The sequence below is a fragment of the Necator americanus genome, chromosome II (genome assembly GCF_031761385.1).
Source record: "Necator americanus strain Aroian chromosome II, whole genome shotgun sequence".
Taxonomy (NCBI): Eukaryota; Metazoa; Nematoda; class Chromadorea; order Rhabditida; family Ancylostomatidae; genus Necator; species Necator americanus.
The window spans coordinates 29,186,615-29,208,733 of NC_087372.1; the positions used below are offsets into that span (position 1 = coordinate 29,186,615).

General features: G+C 40.0%; 2 protein-coding genes across 3 annotated transcripts; both read right to left on the bottom strand.

The window, feature by feature from the left end:
* Positions 1-153: 153 nt before the first annotated feature.
* RB195_019848 (uncharacterized protein) lies at positions 154-8,194 on the bottom strand (the record flags this gene model as incomplete). Of its 2 annotated transcripts, XM_064187884.1 has the most annotated exons (12): positions 154-306; positions 393-578; positions 957-1,045; positions 1,114-1,267; positions 1,758-1,952; positions 2,221-2,413; positions 4,371-4,541; positions 5,415-5,601; positions 5,691-5,900; positions 6,299-6,408; positions 7,990-8,065; positions 8,122-8,194. In XM_064187884.1, the coding sequence occupies 12 exons, from the start codon at positions 8,192-8,194 to the stop codon at positions 154-156; spliced, it is 1,797 nt and encodes a 598-aa protein (XP_064043765.1). The 2 variants fall into 2 exon arrangements, with proteins under 2 accessions (XP_064043765.1, XP_013307079.2); XM_013451625.2 differs by lacking the exon at positions 5,691-5,900.
* A 1,601-nt stretch (positions 8,195-9,795) lies between these two features.
* RB195_019849 (uncharacterized protein) lies at positions 9,796-20,196 on the bottom strand (the record flags this gene model as incomplete). The annotated part of the gene is made up of 16 exons (XM_064187885.1): positions 9,796-9,999; positions 11,043-11,141; positions 11,499-11,579; positions 12,212-12,299; positions 12,406-12,530; positions 12,799-12,934; positions 13,507-13,604; positions 13,703-13,789; positions 13,952-14,032; positions 15,908-15,997; positions 16,069-16,242; positions 16,327-16,453; positions 16,615-16,699; positions 17,289-17,429; positions 19,278-19,395; positions 20,143-20,196. 16 exons carry the CDS (start codon positions 20,194-20,196, stop codon positions 9,796-9,798), a joined length of 1,788 nt encoding a protein of 595 aa, XP_064043766.1.
* Positions 20,197-22,119: the final 1,923 nt, after the last annotated feature.

The window sequence follows — 22,119 nt, forward strand, 5'->3', positions numbered from 1 at the left end:
ATAACTGAACGGAAGGGCACAAAAATGAGAGGAATGATAAAAATACAAGAGATTTCCACGAAATGGGACTGACTATTAATACCAGTAAGCGGGTGGCTAAGACCGCATTCGTGATGCCTGTAGAACGTCGCAAGAGAAGGGTTTTCATGTCAGCTATGGTGTCGTAGTGAATTGCATGAGTTGTTGCACAAACATGTTCTGTAGAAGTTGTGGATCCGCGGTCGCCGTTGATGTTGCAAGAGATGGGATCATAGCAGATGAATTCTTTGTTCCTTCTCTACCTTGCCCAAAGTGTTTCACTTGCTGCTAAAATTGTATCTTCGGAGGAGGTTTCACCTATCTGACACCTTTTATACAAAAACAAATATTTGCTTTGAGGTAAAGAGGCGTACGTGTGATGCGCTTCTTAAGCCATTGGTTAATGTCACTCCCGAACTGATGTGATCAGCTCGCAAGTTAGCCATTGCTGCTCGCATTAGTGGATCATTGATGCAACCAATTGGATCGCTCAATTGCCGGAACAAGGTGAACAGGAAGTCATATGCACATCGCAGTCGTTGGTACTCGACGCCATTGTCCTTCAACCAGTAGGTGAACAACACATAAGCAAGTTCTTATCTACAATAACTGGTTTGTTTGAGAAGCAAATAACTTTTTTCCATCATATTTGTTTTATATAACTAAACTGTTCAGTTCACTGGAAGAACCGGTGTTTTCGCAGACTACTGAAAGCGTTGAAGATGTCTTAAATAAATTTGTTCAGAAGTTTCTTTTTCTAATTTCCATCAAAAATCAGTTATCAAGAGGTTGAATTCCACACCAAACAGGATTAGTCTCGTTCTTGTCCTTAGCAGTATTAAAAAAGTTCAAACAAATGACGAAACTGATTTTATTTCCAAATCAAATGAGTGAACATACGGATAGTACAAAAATTAATTCACAACGAAAATCCTCACCTGCAAGAGAGATATTCGTACGTCTCGAAGAGCAACCATAACTGTTGGATCTGTTGGTGAAAACTGCTTCAACGCATATTCGATAGCTTCTGTAAAGATGAAGTTCATATAACACATGAGAAAGGTGAAACAATCGTCAAGCATGTCGTTTACTTACCTAACTTTTCACAAGATGACTTTATTCGCTTCACATTCTCGTCCACCAACATGAAAGTACTTGGGTCTGGAATCAGCGCAATCGGCTGCCGGTCGAGCGGTATCAACTGGGCAATGGTGGATGATGATGGTTGCGCGTTTATACTCGCCAAAGACTGAAACAGGTATTCACTAGCAATGTTTTTCAGCGCTGCACCCGATGTTACGATTTTGAAATGCCATATTAATAGCTTCTTATATTTTCAATAAGTTACATGTGTTCAAATATTCATAGGAGCGACGCATCAATCGTAAAGTCCGGATCAGGACTTGGGAAATAATTCTCAAATTAGAGAAAATTGTGTTGAATGAAAAGTGAATTGATGTAACATTACAATATCAGCCTGATCACTGGCTGCACTGGCTAATATACACACGTCGAAGCATGTTAGCTGAGCCAGAGGCCAATTTACGCCCTACTGTCTGCCGACGGTTTAAAGTTATAATTTGGTTGGTGGTTGACAGGGGGATAACTCCAATTGATATAACCAACTGCTTTATCACGCAAAAAATGCACTGCGTTCTCTACGATACCCCTTGATAAGTCGAAAATTAACGAAAACGATTTCAATTGTGGTGAAACAGAAAAAAATGACAACACCTCACCTTGACTTTAAAAGCTATCTCCTTCATCATGGTCTCGTTGAGAAGTACCAGTGGGTCAACTGACTTTGAACCAAACAGTCCACTCGGATGATTCCGTGCTTTGATCACATTCGATGAGTCAGCGCACGAAGATTCTATTGTTTCTGACCTTCCTTCCGAAGAATCCATTGACCGCGCAACCTTCACTGGAACCTCCTATAAAGTGAGCGTTATTGTCACCTGCGCTCACTTATTATGAATAGTTTGTTGAGGAAGAAAGAATTTCCAATCACACCTAGTGAACACTATACAACCTATATAAAACAGAAAAATTATCAATATTCTCCGACAAAGATTGACTCAAAAAATGTGATCTAATAACCCCGTTTCAAACAGCGTGTACTTCAATAATTTCCATGTACGACGTAAAACGCATAAAAGCGAAACATACTTTTCAGAGATCAATGAGAACAGAAGTGCTAACCTCCGAGTAGTCCACAGTAGCACGTTTTGCCTTGTTAGTAGGAATATTTTCTTCTAGACCATTCTGATGATGGTCCGTCTTCTCATCAATAAATTGCTTCCACTGCTCTCTGCACATACTAGATTGCAACGACGGTGGTGCCAGTTCCAACATTAAACGCCAGTTTGAAGGATCAAATCCCCAGTGCACAGTCCTGAAACTGAGAAGTTCTTGTGATGATTAATAATAACCTTCAGAAGTCATGGAGAAAGAGTACAGCGCAGCAGTATGTCATATATACCCCAAGTTTTAATATGACGAAAACCTTACAGGAAATTAGTGAATTTCAACTGCAAAAATGTGCTTAAAAGCAATTACGAACTATTTTTAAGGAAGATTGAGAAGATGGAAGAAGGAAGTCGGAAATGAATGAATAAAGGAATATGTTAGTCATTATGCTCTAGCAATGGGTATTTTTCTAGTACTTTTATGGACTAGGCACAAGATTGCATAGCTTTACACTTATGATATTTCTTGTACAAACAAACATTATCCATTTGCTCCGATCTCGGAACATAACAATTTGCAATTTTAACGTTACCATGCTGTCGCCTCAATTTCGTATCACATGGGAAGGAGGAGGCCCGCCTGTTGCACTTAATGCACTTGAATGCGCCGAATACAGCCGACGAATTCGATTCCTTTTGGTAAACATTATCCAACACTTGTTGAAACATTTGTTGTTTTTTTTTGTATTTGAAAATGTTCACCAAAACATCAATTAATATGAATTTTTAGAGAAAAGAATTCTTATCCACCCGATAGTGTCTGTTCATACAACCGAAGTTTAAAAAACATACTAGCTAACCATTTTTACAATATTATTTTACAAACTTTTTATCACACATCATTGGACAGTGCAGCATTTTGATTGACAGTTAAAGATTATGAACAACAACATTGGTGAACATACAAGCCGATTTTATAAAAAAAAAATCGGGTTAAACTTGGTGAAATACATTGGAAGGCAGTTTATTGAAGACCACAGCACAAAAATGTAACTGTGGGTAGATAGTTAGGTAATTTTAATCTACAAGATTATTTCTTACAACTTCAAACTCAAAAGAACTAACTATGAAATCCTAAATGAACGTTTTGAAAATTTCTCCCTCAGTGGGATTTTTTTCTTTCTTTCGCTGTAAAATCAATCATTTCGAGCAAATTTGAGCTATCTACATTTAAACATTTGAAGTTTTGCTTCCATAGGTGCGATAGCGAGAAGCCGGACCCTCCTCAGGTGAAGGGGATTTAACTCGTGGGATGCAGCTCAAATGATGAGGATCCCTTCGCCAACCATCCAAAAGTGAAGGAGCTCGGATCACCGGCTCCGACTATCGCATATAAGGTTGCTTTTCTGTTCAAATACTTTGTAGCAGGCAAAAAAAAACGTGCTAAAATCTCAACGGATATCAAAGTGAATCACTCGGCCATGCGGCGAATTCTGACCATCTGCAAGCTACACCAGTTATAAACAATAACTGAGAATCACTAAGATCATGGCACAATTCCTTGGAGGAAAATCCAGACCAAGAGCATGAAGAAGTACATTATTCAGCGCAACAAATGTCTGCTAACAATGTCCAACACCCTGTTTGGCCGGGAATACCACGAAGAGCGCTATGTAGGGCACTTTATATCATGAGCGAACAGCAAATCGGTGCCAGAATTTCATGTTTCCGCAGAAATTAAAGGCATCACCCCAGGAATCTATAGGTATAGATTTCCGATGGCTAATGACTATACGGGGTCGTAGACTGCAAAAACGGGTTGGATAACGCTCATTTCTTCCCAATTGACGGCCCAGAAGAAGCGGCGGGTGCACAAGGGTGGCGCGCTCCAACAGAACTCTTCGTAAGAAACAGCGTCCCGGAACGCTCGAAGGCGTAAGGGGTGGCGAGCCCCACATCTTAAATTTTTTACGGCAAATAGGAAGAAATGAGCGTTATCCCACCTGTTTCTGCAACCTACGACCCCGTATAGTCACTAGCCATCGGAAATTCATACCACCCCAGATTCGTGGGGTGATGTCTTTAATCCACCATTCTTTCATTAATTCCCTGTCCCCTGTACATTTGTTAATGAGAAATGTGGGAGATTAGTGGTAGACATACCGCTGCGACTCTCTATTTTCGGTGTGGGAGTGGGCGACGAAGTCTTCTGGTGTGAAGAAGCATTTGCACTCAGAGCACCTCACGCTGCGTCCACCTTTTCGTGATGGATAAACCCATCCGTCCACGGTCCCAAATACGTGGTGCTGAACGGAAAGGCGTTCAGATTCGTCCCTAAAATTTTGGACATTAGAAACTGCTCAATCCATTTCGTTTCATTTCGTTCGCAATCCATTCCGAATCAACGAGTAATCTTATGAATTGGTTAGAGTGGAGCTTCCATTCTTGGTTTTTATAGAATTTATGCTCTATCTGCATCAACTATACACCGCGCAACTATTTCATGCCTCTGAATATTATCTGCAATCGATAGGTAGATATGATGAATTCAAAAACGAATTCTGTAACATCTACGACTACGAAGTAACCCTCCCCTACACAGTTGCAATGACGGAGGAGAAATATGTTTGGAACCTAGTGAACAACAAAATATGGTTCTGGTAGCCTATCGTCAGATCGTTCAATTGGCCGATCATACTACTGATCTGCTTGGAGATCTACACAGGAGTCACTTCTATTTCATCACTCGAAATACTGTGAAATGCACAGCAATGCTGATAACTTTTCCATTTCTTTTTCTTCAGGAAAGGAGAAAGTTTTGGGAGCATGCATAGGGACGAAAAGTTGCCTTTCTGTGTTATAACAAATGCATTTATTCCACGTCTCAACCTTAGAGGGAAACGGTCGCAGTATATAATCCATTATCTTACAATTTGTGTCAATTAACGCTAAATAGTGAACTGCTTCAGTGATTTACACGATATGCTTTTTCCTCAACAAGCTTGCTAAACTCTCCAAAAGACACATAAAGTAAAAGAATTCTTAAAAACTGCTAGATGGATAAGGTAGTGGGGAAGTATATTCCATCGATATCAGTGTATTCCAACACTAGCGATCGCACATGTTAGCGTGATTATGCAAATGCACTAAGCTTGTAGATGTTCTACTTTATAACACGTATGACAGCGTATAGTAGGTTTTACTCACACGTCTGCTTCAGCTTCTGGAGAAGGATCGCTTTCTATTCGCACAATTCCGCATATTCGTTCAGCATCTGAGCGTGTAATCAAGTTCAAGATACTCAAATCGTGTGATCCTGACACTTCTGAGTCCATCTTTCGTAGACGATCCGCTTGTTCGCTTGTTGCTATCGATTTATGTATATTCAGGTCATCTGAATATAATGAATAGTAAGTATGAAAAAAGAATAACTTGTGAGATGCAGAACATGTGTGCAAAAGTGTAAAGTCAGATCAGAAAGACCTGAAGATATAGTCGCGTCAAATCGACATGGAGCTCGGCGCAATTGCGTGGTATGCGCTTGAAGCCGTGGGATGGAGCGTAGCCGTGAGGATCGCATCGCCTTGCCCACACAACGCTGCAGTGAAGGTAGTGATGGTCCCATCTCGAGCATCACCGCCGCACCGCCTCGAGGCCAACTGCTTATGCAGTTGCGCCCAGCTTCAAGTCGTTCTGCCCCAACTATTGGACTTAGGCACTATTATGGTATTGAAAACCCGTAATTGGGGAAAACACTCAAACAAGCAGTAATTAATAACACAAACAAAGAAAAAGAAAGAACTTTGGAAAATACATTGTAGTTGCTTGGTTCCAGCCCAAACTATTGCTCGATGATTGAAGGCAACTCCAGAGTCCACTTCTCCGTTTCGCTGCATTTCTTTCTAGTACTGCTTTCTAGTCACTCATATCTTATTGGCTAATGTGATGGTCAACCGACTATGGAAGTAAGTAACATTTTAAAAGTCGCATGAGATTAAGAAAATCTCTGTAGTGTCTTCCCGGGTAGTGCATCCAATCATTATGACTTTTGAAGTCGCTAAAAAAGATTCACACTGGAATCACGGACTTACCCAACATAGCTTGGATTTCACTAACTCCTTGTGTGAGCAGAACACGACTAAGAAGTAGATGAATGGGTACTCGTGGTTCACCGCCTAGTACCATAGCCGGGAAGGCGCTCCTAGAAATAACTCTGTAAAAGCAAACTGAAATGAGTGCACAAAAGCTGTTTGTTGATTCAAGTCAGGAAAGTAAATCATATAGAAGAAATAGTACTACATTTTGCATTTCTCAAATAAACCTATCAAGCTCTATTCCTCGTGCTACAGAATGAACTCGAAAACTAGCGTGCGCAAAGCTAAGCAGGACAGCGGCGCAAACAAAAAAGGACACATCAGTTATTGTTGGAGGGTTGCCATGAAATTGTTAGAGTGCTTCCCGCGAAACACTGAACGAAACACTGAACGCTTTGCGTCATGTAACGTTGGTGAAGTTCTCACAACGGCCCATTTTGGTTGCTAATATAGCGTGTGATTGGCCACATGCGCTTATGCATGCCGCATTACAAGCGAGAGCATTACAAAGGTTTTCTTGATTCCAACTGATGTCAAGTGAGCACAACTTGTGTCTTGGTACACTGGAAGTGGTGCACTATCAGAATAGACGTGATTCTGTCACTTACAATAGTCTTCACTTGCTGTCCTCAAGTTGGATACACAAATGTTTCCATTTCCGCTTTAAAGCATAGTAGACGGCACCAATGCAACAGCGTTTCTATGTAAAATTATGGTCTCGCTACCAGCAACCTTTGCCAAGAAACATAGGGTTGGTCCTTCTCTTCGAGCTAGGTTTTTTTTTCAATATTAGTTAAAACATAAAGTGGAACAACACCTTTTACTAAAAATGATGACAATACTCACCAAATATCTAAAAACGATCGCAACTAGTAAAAATCCTTGCGCTGGTTAGGAACCGAAATGCATTGAAAACGAAGGATCTTAATATAGCAGTAAGTTCGCACGAATATGATCTATGGATATAATTTCGTAGTATATTTTCCGACTCTCTTAGGAAAAAAAACTCTTTCTACTGTAGGTAGTGACATGTGATCTCTTTAGATCTTATAATACATTTAAGTTGTCAGCCAAATGAGTTGTCTGTTGTTCAGGAACGAGCAAGCAATATGGTCGAAAAAAAACAGAAACATTGTAAAAAGTGCGGAGGCTGAAAGCAGCTCACCTAGTCAACAATTCTACTGTTAGGAGAGAAAAAAACTCATATCGTATGCGTATAGAACGCACGGATATTGTTCCCAACCTAACCTGTCAACCTGAAATCAGCTCTCGAACTCTGAATAAACCTGGACGCCTTCGCAATGGATTATCTCCGTTAGAGAGTAGAAAAAAGCAAGAAAGTACCTAATTTTAAATAATCTACTAAAAAGTACTGTTCTAATCACAACACTCTGCACGGCAGCAAGCACATAGAGAAACACTGCACTTTGTCTTAGAAGTGGGAGAAAAGATCCAATGCAATCACTGCAAATTACAGATCTATTGGGTCTAATACTAATGTGAGAGAAATTAGAATGAATACCTAATTCAAAAGGTTCTCCCTCTCAGGAGGTGTTTCTACAAGCTCCACCTTAATAACTATGCTACAAGGTCTAACAAAAGCCGTCAGCTATAGGGAAGAAAAAAAAAGCGTAGGATATGTGCAGTATATTGATGAGTGCAAGCGGGAAAAAGACTCTTTCACCAACCCGCTAATTGTCACCCATGCAGCGATACCATCCGAATCACATGGACTCATAGCCGGAGTTGCCGCTATCGGGATGGCTGAAAGTGGAACGGATTAAATCTACATCAATCGTTGACCTAGAGCGCACTGATACCTGACGGAAATCCCGGTAAATTATACAGAAGAGGGTCTACAGCAAAGGCGGCATTCTCTGTGGCGGCCGCCATACTCGAGACTGAGCTTTGCGTGTGGGCCTACGAGAACATTGGGTGAACACAACGGGCGCGTCTAGACGTCGGAAAGAGAACGAACGTTGTCCTGAGAGACGCAGCTACGACTGGCTGGTGGAGAGACGTGTAAGTACAGAGCAGAGTACGAGAGTGTTGTGTGTCAGTCGATAGGCAACTTGGATGCGTCTGCCCCCTACGCCCACCGACTGCATTCTAGCCAATCTCCGCCTAGTCGAAGCACGTCGAGTGTCTGGCCGAAAGGCAATCGGCTGGAATTTAATCTCTACTCTCAGTGACGTCTACTTGTACAATCGAGTGGAATACTTTATCTTATGACAACAGTCACAAACAAATAATTAGCTTTATGAGAAGGCACTAGCGTTAGAGAATAAGAGAGAAAGAGAGAAACGTGACGTATAAACTGAATACACATAACAAAAGTGGTTCCATAACTTTCGACGAAGGAAAACCAATATGAGTACAACGAATTCACTTATTACAGAATGTCTACATATAATAGAAATACACATCACCCACGTTAACACATGTCTGGATCGTCTGTGAACATAAAGTACTTAACAAAGAATGGTCATGGGGAACAGGAATGCAAGACATATCAAGCAGTTTTGTTCCTTTTCTCTAAGAGATGAGCAGTTTGCAAGAGCCGTTTTGTAATGAATAGTGTAAGAGCAACATCCGAAACAGAATAAGATGAAAAGAATTTAATGTCATTATTAGCACTACGAAACAATCAGTTTTCAAGTTTCCAAGATCAAAGAGGAAGCGTACTAAACAACTTAATTAATTGTGAAGAGATAGTAACAAAATCACAGTGTAAATTTGTCACCTTGAATGCGAAAGTGGACAATCAGCATAGAAGCCGAAGAGAAATTTGACACGCGGACAGACATCAGTGTAGAAAATGAGAACAAATAGATACATCACAACTGTGATCACAGTAGGCAATAAGTAGTCGGAAGATGAAGGAGGGAAAGTGGAACTTCTATCACGGTGGGGATGGTACTTCTATCAGATATCGTCCTTCGACCAATAATACAAATGAGGATAAGAGACAGAAAATTAAGCAGACCGATAACTTCACGCATTCAAGTTTGATTTGGTACACGGCCTTCTATATCTATTGAGAAAAAAAGAAGTGAAAATGACTGCAGCAACATAGAGAACTTCTTCTGATGTAAATAGAAATACGTTTAGTTCAAGTGAAATTTCTACATACGGTTGACAGACTGATTTCTGAACTTTTGCTCTATACGAAACAAATCCGCAAAAAAAAACACTAGATAAGAGTGATAGAATTTCTTTAACGGAATTAAGAAAACAAAATAGAAGTAGAATTAGCGCCGTTTAATGCGGGGGAGTCGTTTTGGTACTAGTGAAAGTACTAGTACTTTACAAACACAGTTAGTTAATTAGTTGGGTTGAACTGAGCTTGATGAAAAAAAAGGATATGACAGGATGAAAATTGGCATTTAATTGTGAGTAAGAAACCGTTTTTAGCAAAAAGAACAAGTATTGAATGAGGAGAAATAAGACACCACAAAGGCGAGAAGATCGAGCAGATAAACAGTTTCAATGGCTTAAACAGAGTCCTCCTTACTCATTTGCAAGGGATTTACATATTCAAAGCCATCAAACTCGCTTTGGTCAATCTTGGCAATGATGTTTGGATCGTCCGGTGTCAGAGTGGGTGCTTCATCGGTGAACTGCGTGTCAAAATGCTGCAAGTCGCGGTCACTTTCCACCGAAGGATTGTACGGAGGAGCGATCTGCCTTTGTTCCAACTGAAAAGAGAAAGAAGACAATGATTTCAATTTCTGAGATTACGCTTCTCGGAGAGAGGTATGTTTAGTGTTTACCGACGGCCTAATTTCACTTGGAAAAGAAAAATCATTCTAGCCTAGCTTTCTGTTTTGCGGAATATACCTATAAATATTAGTTTTGCAAAGTCCAATGATGCCGAACCTTACGGTTCTCTGTCAGAATTGTAAAAACTCTGGTGTAGAAAACTGGAATAATAATTGTTGAAGAAGAATATCACCTTTTTATAGCTCTGCCATTATTTCATAACTGATGCCGTCTTTTCCCTTGATGAAATAGGAAGAGATCCCGTCGACTGATACATCTAAGGCTCAACATTTGCCTCCCTTCTAGAGGTTTATTCCCCATCGAATAAGCAGAAGAAAAAACACCCCACCACCAATATGAAAGACTATTCATCTGTTTTCCAGAACCTCCTAGCGTAAGAAAGTCTCGGTACTAGCTCTACGTGTAGGTGTATTCTACATTCTATTCTATATATAACAATACATGAATACATGCGCTGTATTCGGGAAAGGGACGCTGATCCTATTGGTGAAACTACGCGAAAACTGGAAGCTGTCCATAACAAATATTAGCGATGCTAGCGTTCAGCTTCTCCAACTACGCTGCCGCGTTAATTTTTCTTCATACTCAACAGGTTTAACTCTTTGCGACTTATTCGCATTTCAAAAAGGAGCCACAAGTAAATAGTTTGAGGCTTCGAAACAGGATTAGATCCAGTGGAAGTCGCGCCAGTTTTCAGCACTAACAATGGCTCAGTGAACCATATATCTTCCTACAGACTAACAAGTTAAAGAGAGTATGTAGCATGAACTAAGTAGTGACGCTACTTCATAGACTCAGAACCAGAAACTTCTTTGATACAACTTCCTCAGTCAATTGAAACCACAAGTTCCTTCGTCAAACACAACCTCCGCTGCACTTCACTCATTTTGCAACCTTCACGGTTTTCTCAGGAAGCGGCAGCCGTAATATTGCACAAGAAAGAACCGAAACAACGTACCGCTTCCCAGTCAACAGAGTTCTTGAAGAAAGGATGTTCCTTCATTTCGACTAAGGCCTCATCGATATCTACCCGACAACCAAGACGTTCTGACGGATCCTGTAAAGTAGCAGGTTGTGCGATTCGAAATTGTTGAGAACAACGTTATCCCCAAATGAAGGGAGAAGTAAATTCAAATGCTTTTTGCACTGAATTAAAATCCACTTCTAGAACAAATTTCAAGTTTTCAGAAACACTAATGCTTGTGCAACCTGGTTCAGTTGCAAATGAAGCCTCAACTCAAATTTTTTGCACAGTAGGGCGAAGAACAAAAGACCGATTGAAAGCGTTGGAGTTCATAGGCAAGTTTAAACAAAATGGGAATTGGAAAGTACGACCTAAAAACCCTACTGACTGAGAGATCGAATCAGAAAAAATTCTTTTCGGATAAACCACGTCCATGTTTTTTTTACATACCTTATTGAGGAACTGTTTCAGAACGGATGCAGCTTTGACCGACAAGCTACGTGGGATCCTGATTTGTTTCTCGAGAATTATCTAAAAGAACTGTGAATAGGATATAGGATTAAAAACAATAATGCAACAAAATTAACCCTTTGCACTCCAGTCTAGTCAGGGACATGGAACACCAATAATTTCAGCACTTTTCCGTTAGAAATATTCTAATCCTAATTAACATATTTTACAAAGCAGAAAATATATTTATCGGAATACTATTCATTTGTTGTAAAAACCATTGCTAGCCAATTTTACTTTATAAAATAGTAACAAAATAAATTGTTTATATTCGAAATTTCTCAAAATATGACATTTTTGGTAGTCACCCGTATGCATTCGCAGCTTCCCAGGGCAAATATCAGAAAACACGTCGTTTTGTCTGTCCTTGTCTATTTCAACATACGACACTGTATCTTTTCTTTCTTTTCCATAATAAAAAAGTAGGTAAAAAAGGAGGTAAAGAAGACAAAAAAAAATATTTAAAAAAATACAGCACAGAAAGCATGAACAAGCGAATTTTACTTCTCTTATCTGGAAGTGCTGAGATAAGCTAAACAAGCGTGTCGTCTGATGATGACGTGGATTTAAGGTACATATTTTCAATGTGGTACGTGCGTCGCCAACAGAGTGCAAAGGGTTAATGATTATGCAACTGAACAGCAACAATCGACCTGAAAGAGATAATCCTCTGTGTTTTGATCAGGATCTCCTGCTGCACCTACGATGTCGAAAGGAGAACGACCTGCCATCATTTCATACCTGAATTCAAACTCTGCTACAAAATGAATGTACGCAATTCAACAGAAAACATTACGAAGTGTGGATAACCCGATAAAATAACAATCTTCGAAAATCCTGCACTTACATGAGTACGCCTAGTGCCCACCAGTCAACGCTAAACCCATAATCTTCTCCGCGCAGAATTTCTGGAGCAATATAGTTTGGAGTGCCACAGAAAGTTGAAGTAACGTCGCCAGGGCCAATATTTTCCTAGAATTATCAAGTAGAATTGCAACTTGTCTCCTAAAGACATAGAATAAACCTCCTATTAATTATTAATACTATTAATAGAACGCTCTTGATATTATTATTGGTATTTTGTCCCCTGTGGTAATCAGAAAATATAACCAATACAGCGATCATAATTTTTCGCCAATCAAAACTTAAATAGGCAGAGGGGATCAAACGATTTTTCTGTCATTTCAAGGTGTAGTCGGTTCTAGAACAACTCCACCATAAAAATTCAATAAAACTATACCTTGCACATCCCATAATCGGTCAGCTTCACGTGTCCCTCGGCATCTATCAATACATTATCCAGCTTAAGATCGCGATAGATTATCCCACGAGAATGAAGGAAATGTAATGCTAGGATGATTTCACTTGAGTAAAATCTGGAAAAAAGACACACGTAATTTGCAAGTCAAAAAAGGTTGAAAAGAAACTTCACAATACCACGTAAATATTTGTTCGTGTACCAGTTATAATAAAATGAGTGATTTTATCACAACAGAAACAACAGACGAAAAAGATGCTTGGATTTGGAAATAATGATGCCAGCGCTAATTTTGCCTTTGTTTTGATTCGCTCCAGTTACATCTCAATAACCGGTCCATCTTAACAAAAATAATGATTGATGAATCAAAACACGTTCCTAGATTATTGTCCAAATATATGGTGGATCCACACATAACTCAGGCGCATTACATTGTGTTTACAAATATCACAACTATTTTATACTTCAAAACACTTCATTACACTACAAAATAGTAAGCCAACAATTCAGGGTAACCTTATCTAAAGATGTTAGTTTTTAACTCCGTTTCGTGATATTTTGCCTGTATGACGTAATAACAGGAATTCTGGAAAAGCAGAACAGAGAATATCGTTCGCCAGTAAAAACATTGTCTTCCACAGAACAGTCAGTGAAAATTTGATTGAGTGCGACTAAGAATGGATGTCTCACCTTGCGTGATCTTCAGGAAGTTTCCTCTGACGCTGCATATGAAACATGAGGTCTCCTCCGGGAACAAACTCGATAACAAAGAAAAGTCGAGATTCAGTCTAAAATGTTTTGGAGTTCAAAACGTTGTAAAACGGTCAGTAAGAGATAGATCTGATTGTTGTAACAAAATTTAAATCGTATCATCGCAATGTCTCACCTGAAAACAAGAATGCAGACCCACAAGAAAAGGGTAATTCGAAGCGGCTTCAAAGACAGATTTCTCAGTTTGCACCCAGTCGATGTCCTGCAAAACATGGATAATATAATGCCTGCGACTGGTAGATTTGTTACTCACTGCAGACTAATAGCAATGCAGATTTCTCTGATAAATGACATTTGACAACTATTGAAAATCAATAACGAAGCGTAAGAGGTTAAGTTCAGTAGCTGAAAAACTATATTCTACCTCATCTTCATTGAACATTTGCTTTTTTATTATCTTAATGGCGTAGATCTGCTTCGTTTTGATGTGCTCCGCTTGCACAACCTAAAAAAATAACATCATATGGTTACCCATTACATTAATTCTCTCCCATGAAGTCTATCTAGTAACGGAAAAGCATATATCATATGCTTAAACAAGAACATCATTGAATGGGATATCTACTAGAATGCTAACTTTGACCACAAATGTCTGAAATTTTTATGATGCTACAACATCTTCTAATAGTAGATAAACATAAAAAAAATTTAGCGTTACTACTTGGAAATGCCAAAGAGTGCAAATGATTTTAGTTCTAGCAAACCTTTCCTAAGAGACCTCTTCAAGGCATTACCCCACGAAATGGGGTGGTACGGGATTCAGGCGGGTAATGCCTATACGGTGTCGTAGATTGTGGGGAAGAAGGTGATTCCGTTCATCTCTCACTGTATCAGTGTAAACGAACGACCCCGAAACGCTGTTTCTTACGACGTCCTCCTCTATTGCAGCGCGCCACCCCCATCCTCGCCTGATCCAGATCGCTGTTCCTTACGACGGCTTCTGTTGCAATGCGCAGGGTTTGCGTCCCGCTCCGCCGACGATTCGTAGAAAACCCTTTCGCAATGGTTTGCGCTGCAATAGAGGACGTCGTAAAAACAGCGCTGCAGGGTCGTCCGTTTACACTGATACAGGGTGAAATGAACGGAATCACCCTCTTCCCCCACAATCTACGATCCTGTATAGTCATTACCCGCTCGAAACCCGTACCACCCCAGATTCGTGGGGTGTTGCCTTTAAAGACAGCGATCGGCAAAATTTTCGAGGGAAGGTGCTCTCCCACAGCAAATAAATTTCATGGCATAGTTTGCAAACAAGGATGAAGGATAAGATGTCCGGCGTTAATCAATCCGATTAGGATAGACCCAACCAACTTCAGTCAAGAATCGTTTTAGATTTCCAAATGCAAGTCTGGCGTATATGATGGTGCCTACAGGGTTGGTCGATGTATCAAGTCAGTATTCTTATCCATCCGAAAAAGTTTGATACCAGTTTATTGACTTCGGAAGGATGTTAGGTTTGGTCGGCGCAGGCCGGTTTCGACTGATGTGGAGTCCTCATCAGCTTCGCTACAACTGCCCCAATTTGCAGGTACCACAACAAAAAAGCAACATACCTTCTGAAAATCTAAGAGTCAGACATTTGAATGTTCACGAGCTCTGGAGTGACCAATTCACCACGAGGAACTATTTACACCTTGTGAAGCAAAATCATGCAAAACAAAAAATTTGTTCACTAGCACTATATAAGAGAAGAGGCGCTTCATCGACTAATTTCCTAAATAATATACGACAGATTTTTTCACTTCGTCATTCATATGAATGTAAAGTGTTGCCTAGTCAGGCAAATTAGTCAAATTTGTGCTCCTGATCGGAAGATTCCTACAATAGTATGGAGTGTTTTTGTTGTTGTTATTTAGTTAGTTATTGCTGTGGCACCTGCAAACCCGACCTGTTGACGAATGGAAAGAATCCAAAATTGAAGGTTCCCCTAATGCTGCCCCTACCGTAACTGAATTCTGTTTTGTTCGCCATTGAAAAACTGAGTCATTATCCAAAAAATTAAGCTGCAAGGTAACTAATCGCATTTTAGATGACTTCAGAAGAACAGAGTAACACATGAACCGACTCGATAGCCATACAGTCTAGCCGTCCGCGGGGAATTTTAGTTCAGTAGACAACAACGTGCTTCCCTTCAAAAAAGCAACTTTTCACTGAATTATCACTTATTCTTTCAGTAGAAGTGAAGGAGCACTCACACCTTCACGTCTACTGAAGGACATTATTGATACATTACTCACGTCGACATTATTGATAGTGATGATAAAACAGGGAACAATGATGGTTCAATGACAACAAAAATGAAAAAGGAGAGACTTCTCACTTTGGCATAAGAACCACGTCCAATGACAGTGAGGAGGCGGAAATCACTTAGAGAAACTGACCATTTGCTCGGAGCTGATCCGTCCTGAGGCTGTAAAAACAGGAGCAGCTTATCAAAAATCACAGAAATAATGAGACGGTAATATAGCACCACCAACATACCGCGGTAACAGAGCATGACGCCGGACGTATAGAATCAACTTCAGCCTCTTGAAACGCACCGTTGTCAAGACCAGCGAATGAGGTTTTCTCCCCACCGTTCTGAGAACCGAAGTGATAAGAACTTGGCACGAAAGCTGCGGTATTTGGGTGCGAAGGGATGATTTGAGTTGGAGTCTGAAAATCAAGTGTTTTACATTGGAAAAAAAAGAGTCCCAACATTGACATTGTACGCGAAAAAGCAGATTTATGATAGATCACCTGGCCGCAAGCAGTTCTAACAAGGCGATGACATTTTTTGTGCACACATAGGCGGCAATCAGCACATCTATATCCTTGGCGACCAATACCAAATATGTAATCGTGACATATGTAGCATTGGATTCTCCTAGAGAACATATAAGGATGTCGAACCAACACAAATGTCTCAAAATTTGAGTCAAACTCAAAATTCATTAAATGATAGACCTTTGGTTCCGTTCTAAGAGCAAAGTAATTATTTTCGGCCAATTTCTCAACGAAAAAAAAATCAAACTAACGAGCAAATACCTGTTCAGTCGTTTGGCTTGGAAACGATGTCCATTAAATAAATATATTTTCTTCCACCGTCGCGCTCCCCTGCGGTACACATTTCCTGAAAATTCGAACAAATTATTCAAAATCAAAATATCTAATAATGTAACGAAAAACACCGTTACGTCCGTTGGATGAACATAAAAAACTCTTTAAACTTAACTTAGGTTATCTGCTGTAGAAGTAGTCCAAGCAAGGAACAAATGTGCTCCTCACCATGTAGCAGTATTTTGTGAAGATATGCACTTATTGGAGAGATGAGTAATTTTTACGCGGTTAAGGTTGTCAGCATAGCTTGCATTGGGATTGCAAACTGCTAGCATTTTAATAAAGAAGTATAACCACAAATTAAAGGAGAATATTGGAACATTAAAAAGATGCAAAACCACAGCCATGCAGCCATGCTGTCCCGGAGATGGTGTAGTTAGCGACTCCAAAATCACAGAAGTTGAATGCTGTCCGGGAAGATAGTGGAAGAGTATGACAAGCACGTTTTTATAGATTCTTATTGATCCAAAGCTCAGAAAATGAACGAAGATATCTCTGCGATTCTTATCTTGAAAACCTTTTGTAGAACAGCATGAAACACTACGACAAGACGATAGATTGTTTATATTGATGCTATATCGCTAACTTAAATTCGAACTTACTGTCTTCCCCCTCGCAAGGCAAACCGGGAAGAGCAGGTTGACCGAGAAAAACATGGATGTTCAATTCTGCGTCACCCCCCTGCTGCAGAATGCGAACTGCTTCATCCAGCTCGCGCTGACTGTCTATTGACACTGGGTCACCTGCAAAAGAAATCTCGTGAACGTGATTGACAAGCGAAATAAGTTTAAATGGATAAAGAATATGTGCTAGACAAGAAAACGAGAACATGGGAGAAGCTCGTAAAACCAAAAAGGCAATTGGACGATCCTTAACTACTCCAGAAAGAGAACCTCACGGCCACACCCACTTAAGGAGCCTCGGTGGCATGTCAAGAGAATTTTAAATGAAATACAGATATTGGTATCTCCTCATTCAAATTTTAAGCAAAGTGCACAAGTATAATGGTAGTGCAGTGCTAGAATGCACTATGAAATCACTAATAGACCGAACAGAACTAGTACAAGGGCAGCGATTAGCAGAAAATTTATAAAGTGTTATAAAATGAAATGCACATACATTTACTAACCCAAACAAAAATATGATCTGAGATAAATTTATGTACAATTATGATTTATTATTTTATACTAATTATTTAATTTATGTACAAACTATGACATACTAAGAACGAGTTTTTCGAATCTGATTGCGGAGACGTTACAACATTCAAAGAGGTAAGCGTAAATATCCGTTGGTCCCACCTTGATTTTTTGACAATAGAAATTTAAAGCATACTGACACGGACTACTTGTTCGAGAGGACCGCCGAATGAGAAACCAGGAAGAACGAGTCTCGAGTGAAGTATCTTTACTCCTCTCGAACACAGCGTACAGTTGACTCCTCACTTAGCTCGTTCTCGGACTACTTGTTAAATGCACAAAAAAAGTTATAATTTTGACCTCACTGAAGCACCGGAACTATCTCGACTTAGGTTGGGTTCATGAAGAATTGAAACTCAGCAAAGAATTGTGAATAATCACATTTTCGCTGCATGTTACTAGGGTTTTCATTTCTGTTTCTTTTTCCTTTTTGACACATACTTTTTCATTTTCTCACTAACATCCACTTCTCATCTTATTTTATTTTCTTATCACTGAGAGGTCAACATGCAGTCTCCATTCTATTTATGGCTGGATCAAAACAGCCTGACTTGTGGTGCAACTGCGTAAAGGATGGGATCCTACTCAGCTACGGCCTAATGTTCCATGACGAATAAAGGAGAGAATCAATTGCGTCTCTGGCAGATGCGAATGAACAGCGCATGCAAATGCGCAATTCACAGATATCGTTACATGCGTTGTAGTTCCTCAATCCTTATAGTTGAGCAACTAAAGTTAATGAGAGGTAATCCAATCAATTATAACTATTTCTATTTTTCTATTTAAATTTGTAGGATGGCTCTATGTGACCACACACAGCACATCCTTAGCAGAGGTGGAATTAGCAGGAGAAATCCAAATCTCTTTGTTAAAGAAGTGGTTTATAATCACCTAAGTTTACATGCATGCAAACTGTAGGTAGAATTAGAAACTGCACTCTCAAACTCTTACACTTCTCGAGAAAAAAAAAACTCAAACTTCTCAACCTTTAACTCCAAGGCTTAAGTTGCACGCCACAGATTAAAGTTAAGTCACCTGCACTTCACTGAGCTTATTAGGTATAATTAGAATTTGGCCATACAAAAACCTTCGGGTACATTAAGTTCTGATGAGAAAGCAGTCGAGCATCACCCTGACACTCATTCTTATAGAAATACTAAGTCATCAATGCCAACATTACTTAATATTTGAGTGAATGACAGGAGCAATTTCCACATCTTCTCAAGTTTGAAAAAAACTGTTTGCAGCTTGTGTTCTGCTCTTACCGCATATGCATTGCTTGTCTGAGCAAGCGTGAGTACCAACATCTACAGATACTTCTGCACACCTTCTACTTTCATAGTCTGACCTTTGGGGTAAAAACTAGAACATTAGGCAGAAGTATCAACAAACCATCTTCGTCTATCCACTTAACAGTGATAGGTTGTGAGCTTGGCTGCTGGCAGGCATCTCGGAGCAACGAGAAAAATGAATCCAGTTGAAGAGGAGGACGTGCATACAGCACCAACACCTGCAACAAGGCACAAAATTTGTTTTCTTGGAAGAACTCTCAGATAAACCTCAATGTAGAAGAATTTAAATGTTTCGAAATCTTGAAGGATTTTTTCTAAGAAATATGTTTGCTATCCTCATGAAAATGAAAAAGGTAGTTGTTTGGCGCTCTCAAAACAAACATCCTACATAACGTCTTCAAAGAAACCGCATAATTAGTTGGAGCAAAAAAATCTTCCAGATTTCGCGTGGCAATGACCGTTATCATCCATTTTTAATTCAACAAAGAAATGCTTTTTAACACGACGGCGGTACCTTATAAATCTGAAAAAAGTGATGACTGCGCAACATTTTTTTAGTATTTGTGATCACATCATGTAAAAAATCCAAATGTTCAATGGTATTCTGATAGTTCTGGCACACTTCTCAAATTATTTTCACCCTTTTTGGCACAAAAGCGAAAGTCATATTCTCGAATAGAGAGAACGAGATACATAGATATGTTTAATATCCTCACGATTTTAAAGCTAATATAGAATGGCGTTCGCTGATCTCACTATAAAAGGACATATTGATGACAACTAAATCCCAAGGAATGTGATTTTAAAAAAAAGTGTTCTTCTCTGAATCACACCTATAAAGGCATCGGGAACTTGTGAGGACGACCAGTAATTTTTAACATAACAATTCCGATCCAGAAGATTTCATGATGTTCACATCCCAGCAACAAACTTCGTTTGCAAACGAAGTACTAAAGCAAACCCACCTGCCCTAAAAAACGAGTCTTCAACTTGATGTCGATGTCTTCCTCCATGACCATTCTATGAGCGAGCAAAAATAATAATAGTGGTTGGGAGGAGTATGACACCGTTAGCAAGCGAGTGGTTCTCCAGAAGTGGTTTCGAAGCACAAAAAACAGCGATGGGTCATCGCGATGAAACACAGCCGTTGATTTGCAGTGGAGCGCGAAAACACACTCGTGAACATTTGATAAGTTGTAGATGTTTGAACTGAGGCATACTTCTAAGGCCAAAGGAACACAGACCACTAAAAGTTATCAAGACGGCTCAAAATTAGGAATAAGAGAAGATGTTTTCAGCATTGATCAACCCTTTTGGGATTCTAACTTGAATTTAAGATTGTAGAGGTTCGCCAAAGCGACCGCGGACTGTACAATGCCTGGGCTTACCGATGCATTAAGTCAATGACTCCCGCACGAATCTGATAATAATTTATCAAAACCGCACCAATGAGAGGCCTTTTGACAGCTTCGAATCACCGAACGTGAAGACGTATAGTCGTGTCGAAACGACATGAATCACGAGTGTAGCGGCGGTGCATTTGCGTACGCGCTCGAAACGGCGCGGCGGAGGCAGCAGATGGAACCGAGGTGGGACCGTCGCAAACTGCAGCGATGGGTGGTGCCAGCTGAGGTTTCCATTACGCTCAGCGAAACGCATCGAGGGAAGTCGCGTACACAATTGCATACGTGCTTCATGTCGTTTTGATCCTACTATACATACATTTCCTACACAATCCTATTCACAAGAACGATCAACACGTCAAATGCCTCTTCTTTTAGGTACAACATTCCACGAAATTAACGACGCTGGATTCTCTCGACGAAAATATTATGAGCGTAGATTGTGACTATGAGCGTATTCACCTCCGATTCTCCCTAATCACTCTGAAAAAACGGCGTGAGAAACGACGTTCTTGTACAAATTTTCCTACGAACCACAACTTCCCTACACTCGCCGATTCCGTTCAAAAGCCCATCCGTTCGTTTTCATTGAATAGTTAGTTGGAGATACCTCACTAACTATAGCAGAGCCAAAACAACGATGCAGTTGCGTAAGTTGTTGCGTTCAAAGCGGCGCGTCCCCAGGTGGCTGATAGGGGGCTAATCGCGGACCAAAAGCGACCTTGTGCTTGTCCAGAGACGCGGGTGGACTCAGGAATGAGAGACCATCGCGAACTGCAGCAATGAGCAGCGGTAGTGGGGGTCCTCACTCGATCCTAACCGCTGCACTCCACCGCACCGCTTCGAGCCCAACCGCTTACGCAACTATATCGTGCTCCATGTCGTTTTGACCCGACTATAAGGTCCGCTCGCTAGAAGACACGGCGCGAGTACAGATGTTGGGCATTGTAAGTTGCCTCGAGATTAGCAGTGGTTGAACTCGTATTCGTAATCTGCACTTCTAACTCTTTTCGAGAGAGATCCCAATAATGTCAGTTCCGCGGTGTGTTTACCTTTTTTCTTGTTGCTTTTTTGGCAGTAAATATGTTGATTAGTGAAAAGTTCATCAAGTCTTACTGTGAGGGAGATCCACCAGGAAAAAATCCAAGGAAGCACAGTGAAGTTCCAATCGTAGAAACTTACTAAAGGATAGAATTTAAAACTTATGATTTGTAACCAATGTTTTTTCCGCAGGTATTTTTTTCCTCTGTAACTCAGGTGGTTTTTAACTCGACACCTGATTTAATTGTTTGGTCATATAGAGTCAACAGCTTAGATTTTTGCTTCGAATTACCAGTCATTGGAAAAAAAACATCTTGCGTCAACCAAACTTTATTCGTAGATCTATCTAAGATAAGAAAAACAACAAATGAAAGCAGCACAATGACAATAATAAACTGTAGAAATCCTAGAATGCATTCGAATTTGTGCGAAAACCATGACTAGATGTCTTAGAATTAAGATTTTGATTATGAAATGTTTCTGAATTAAGAGTTTTAT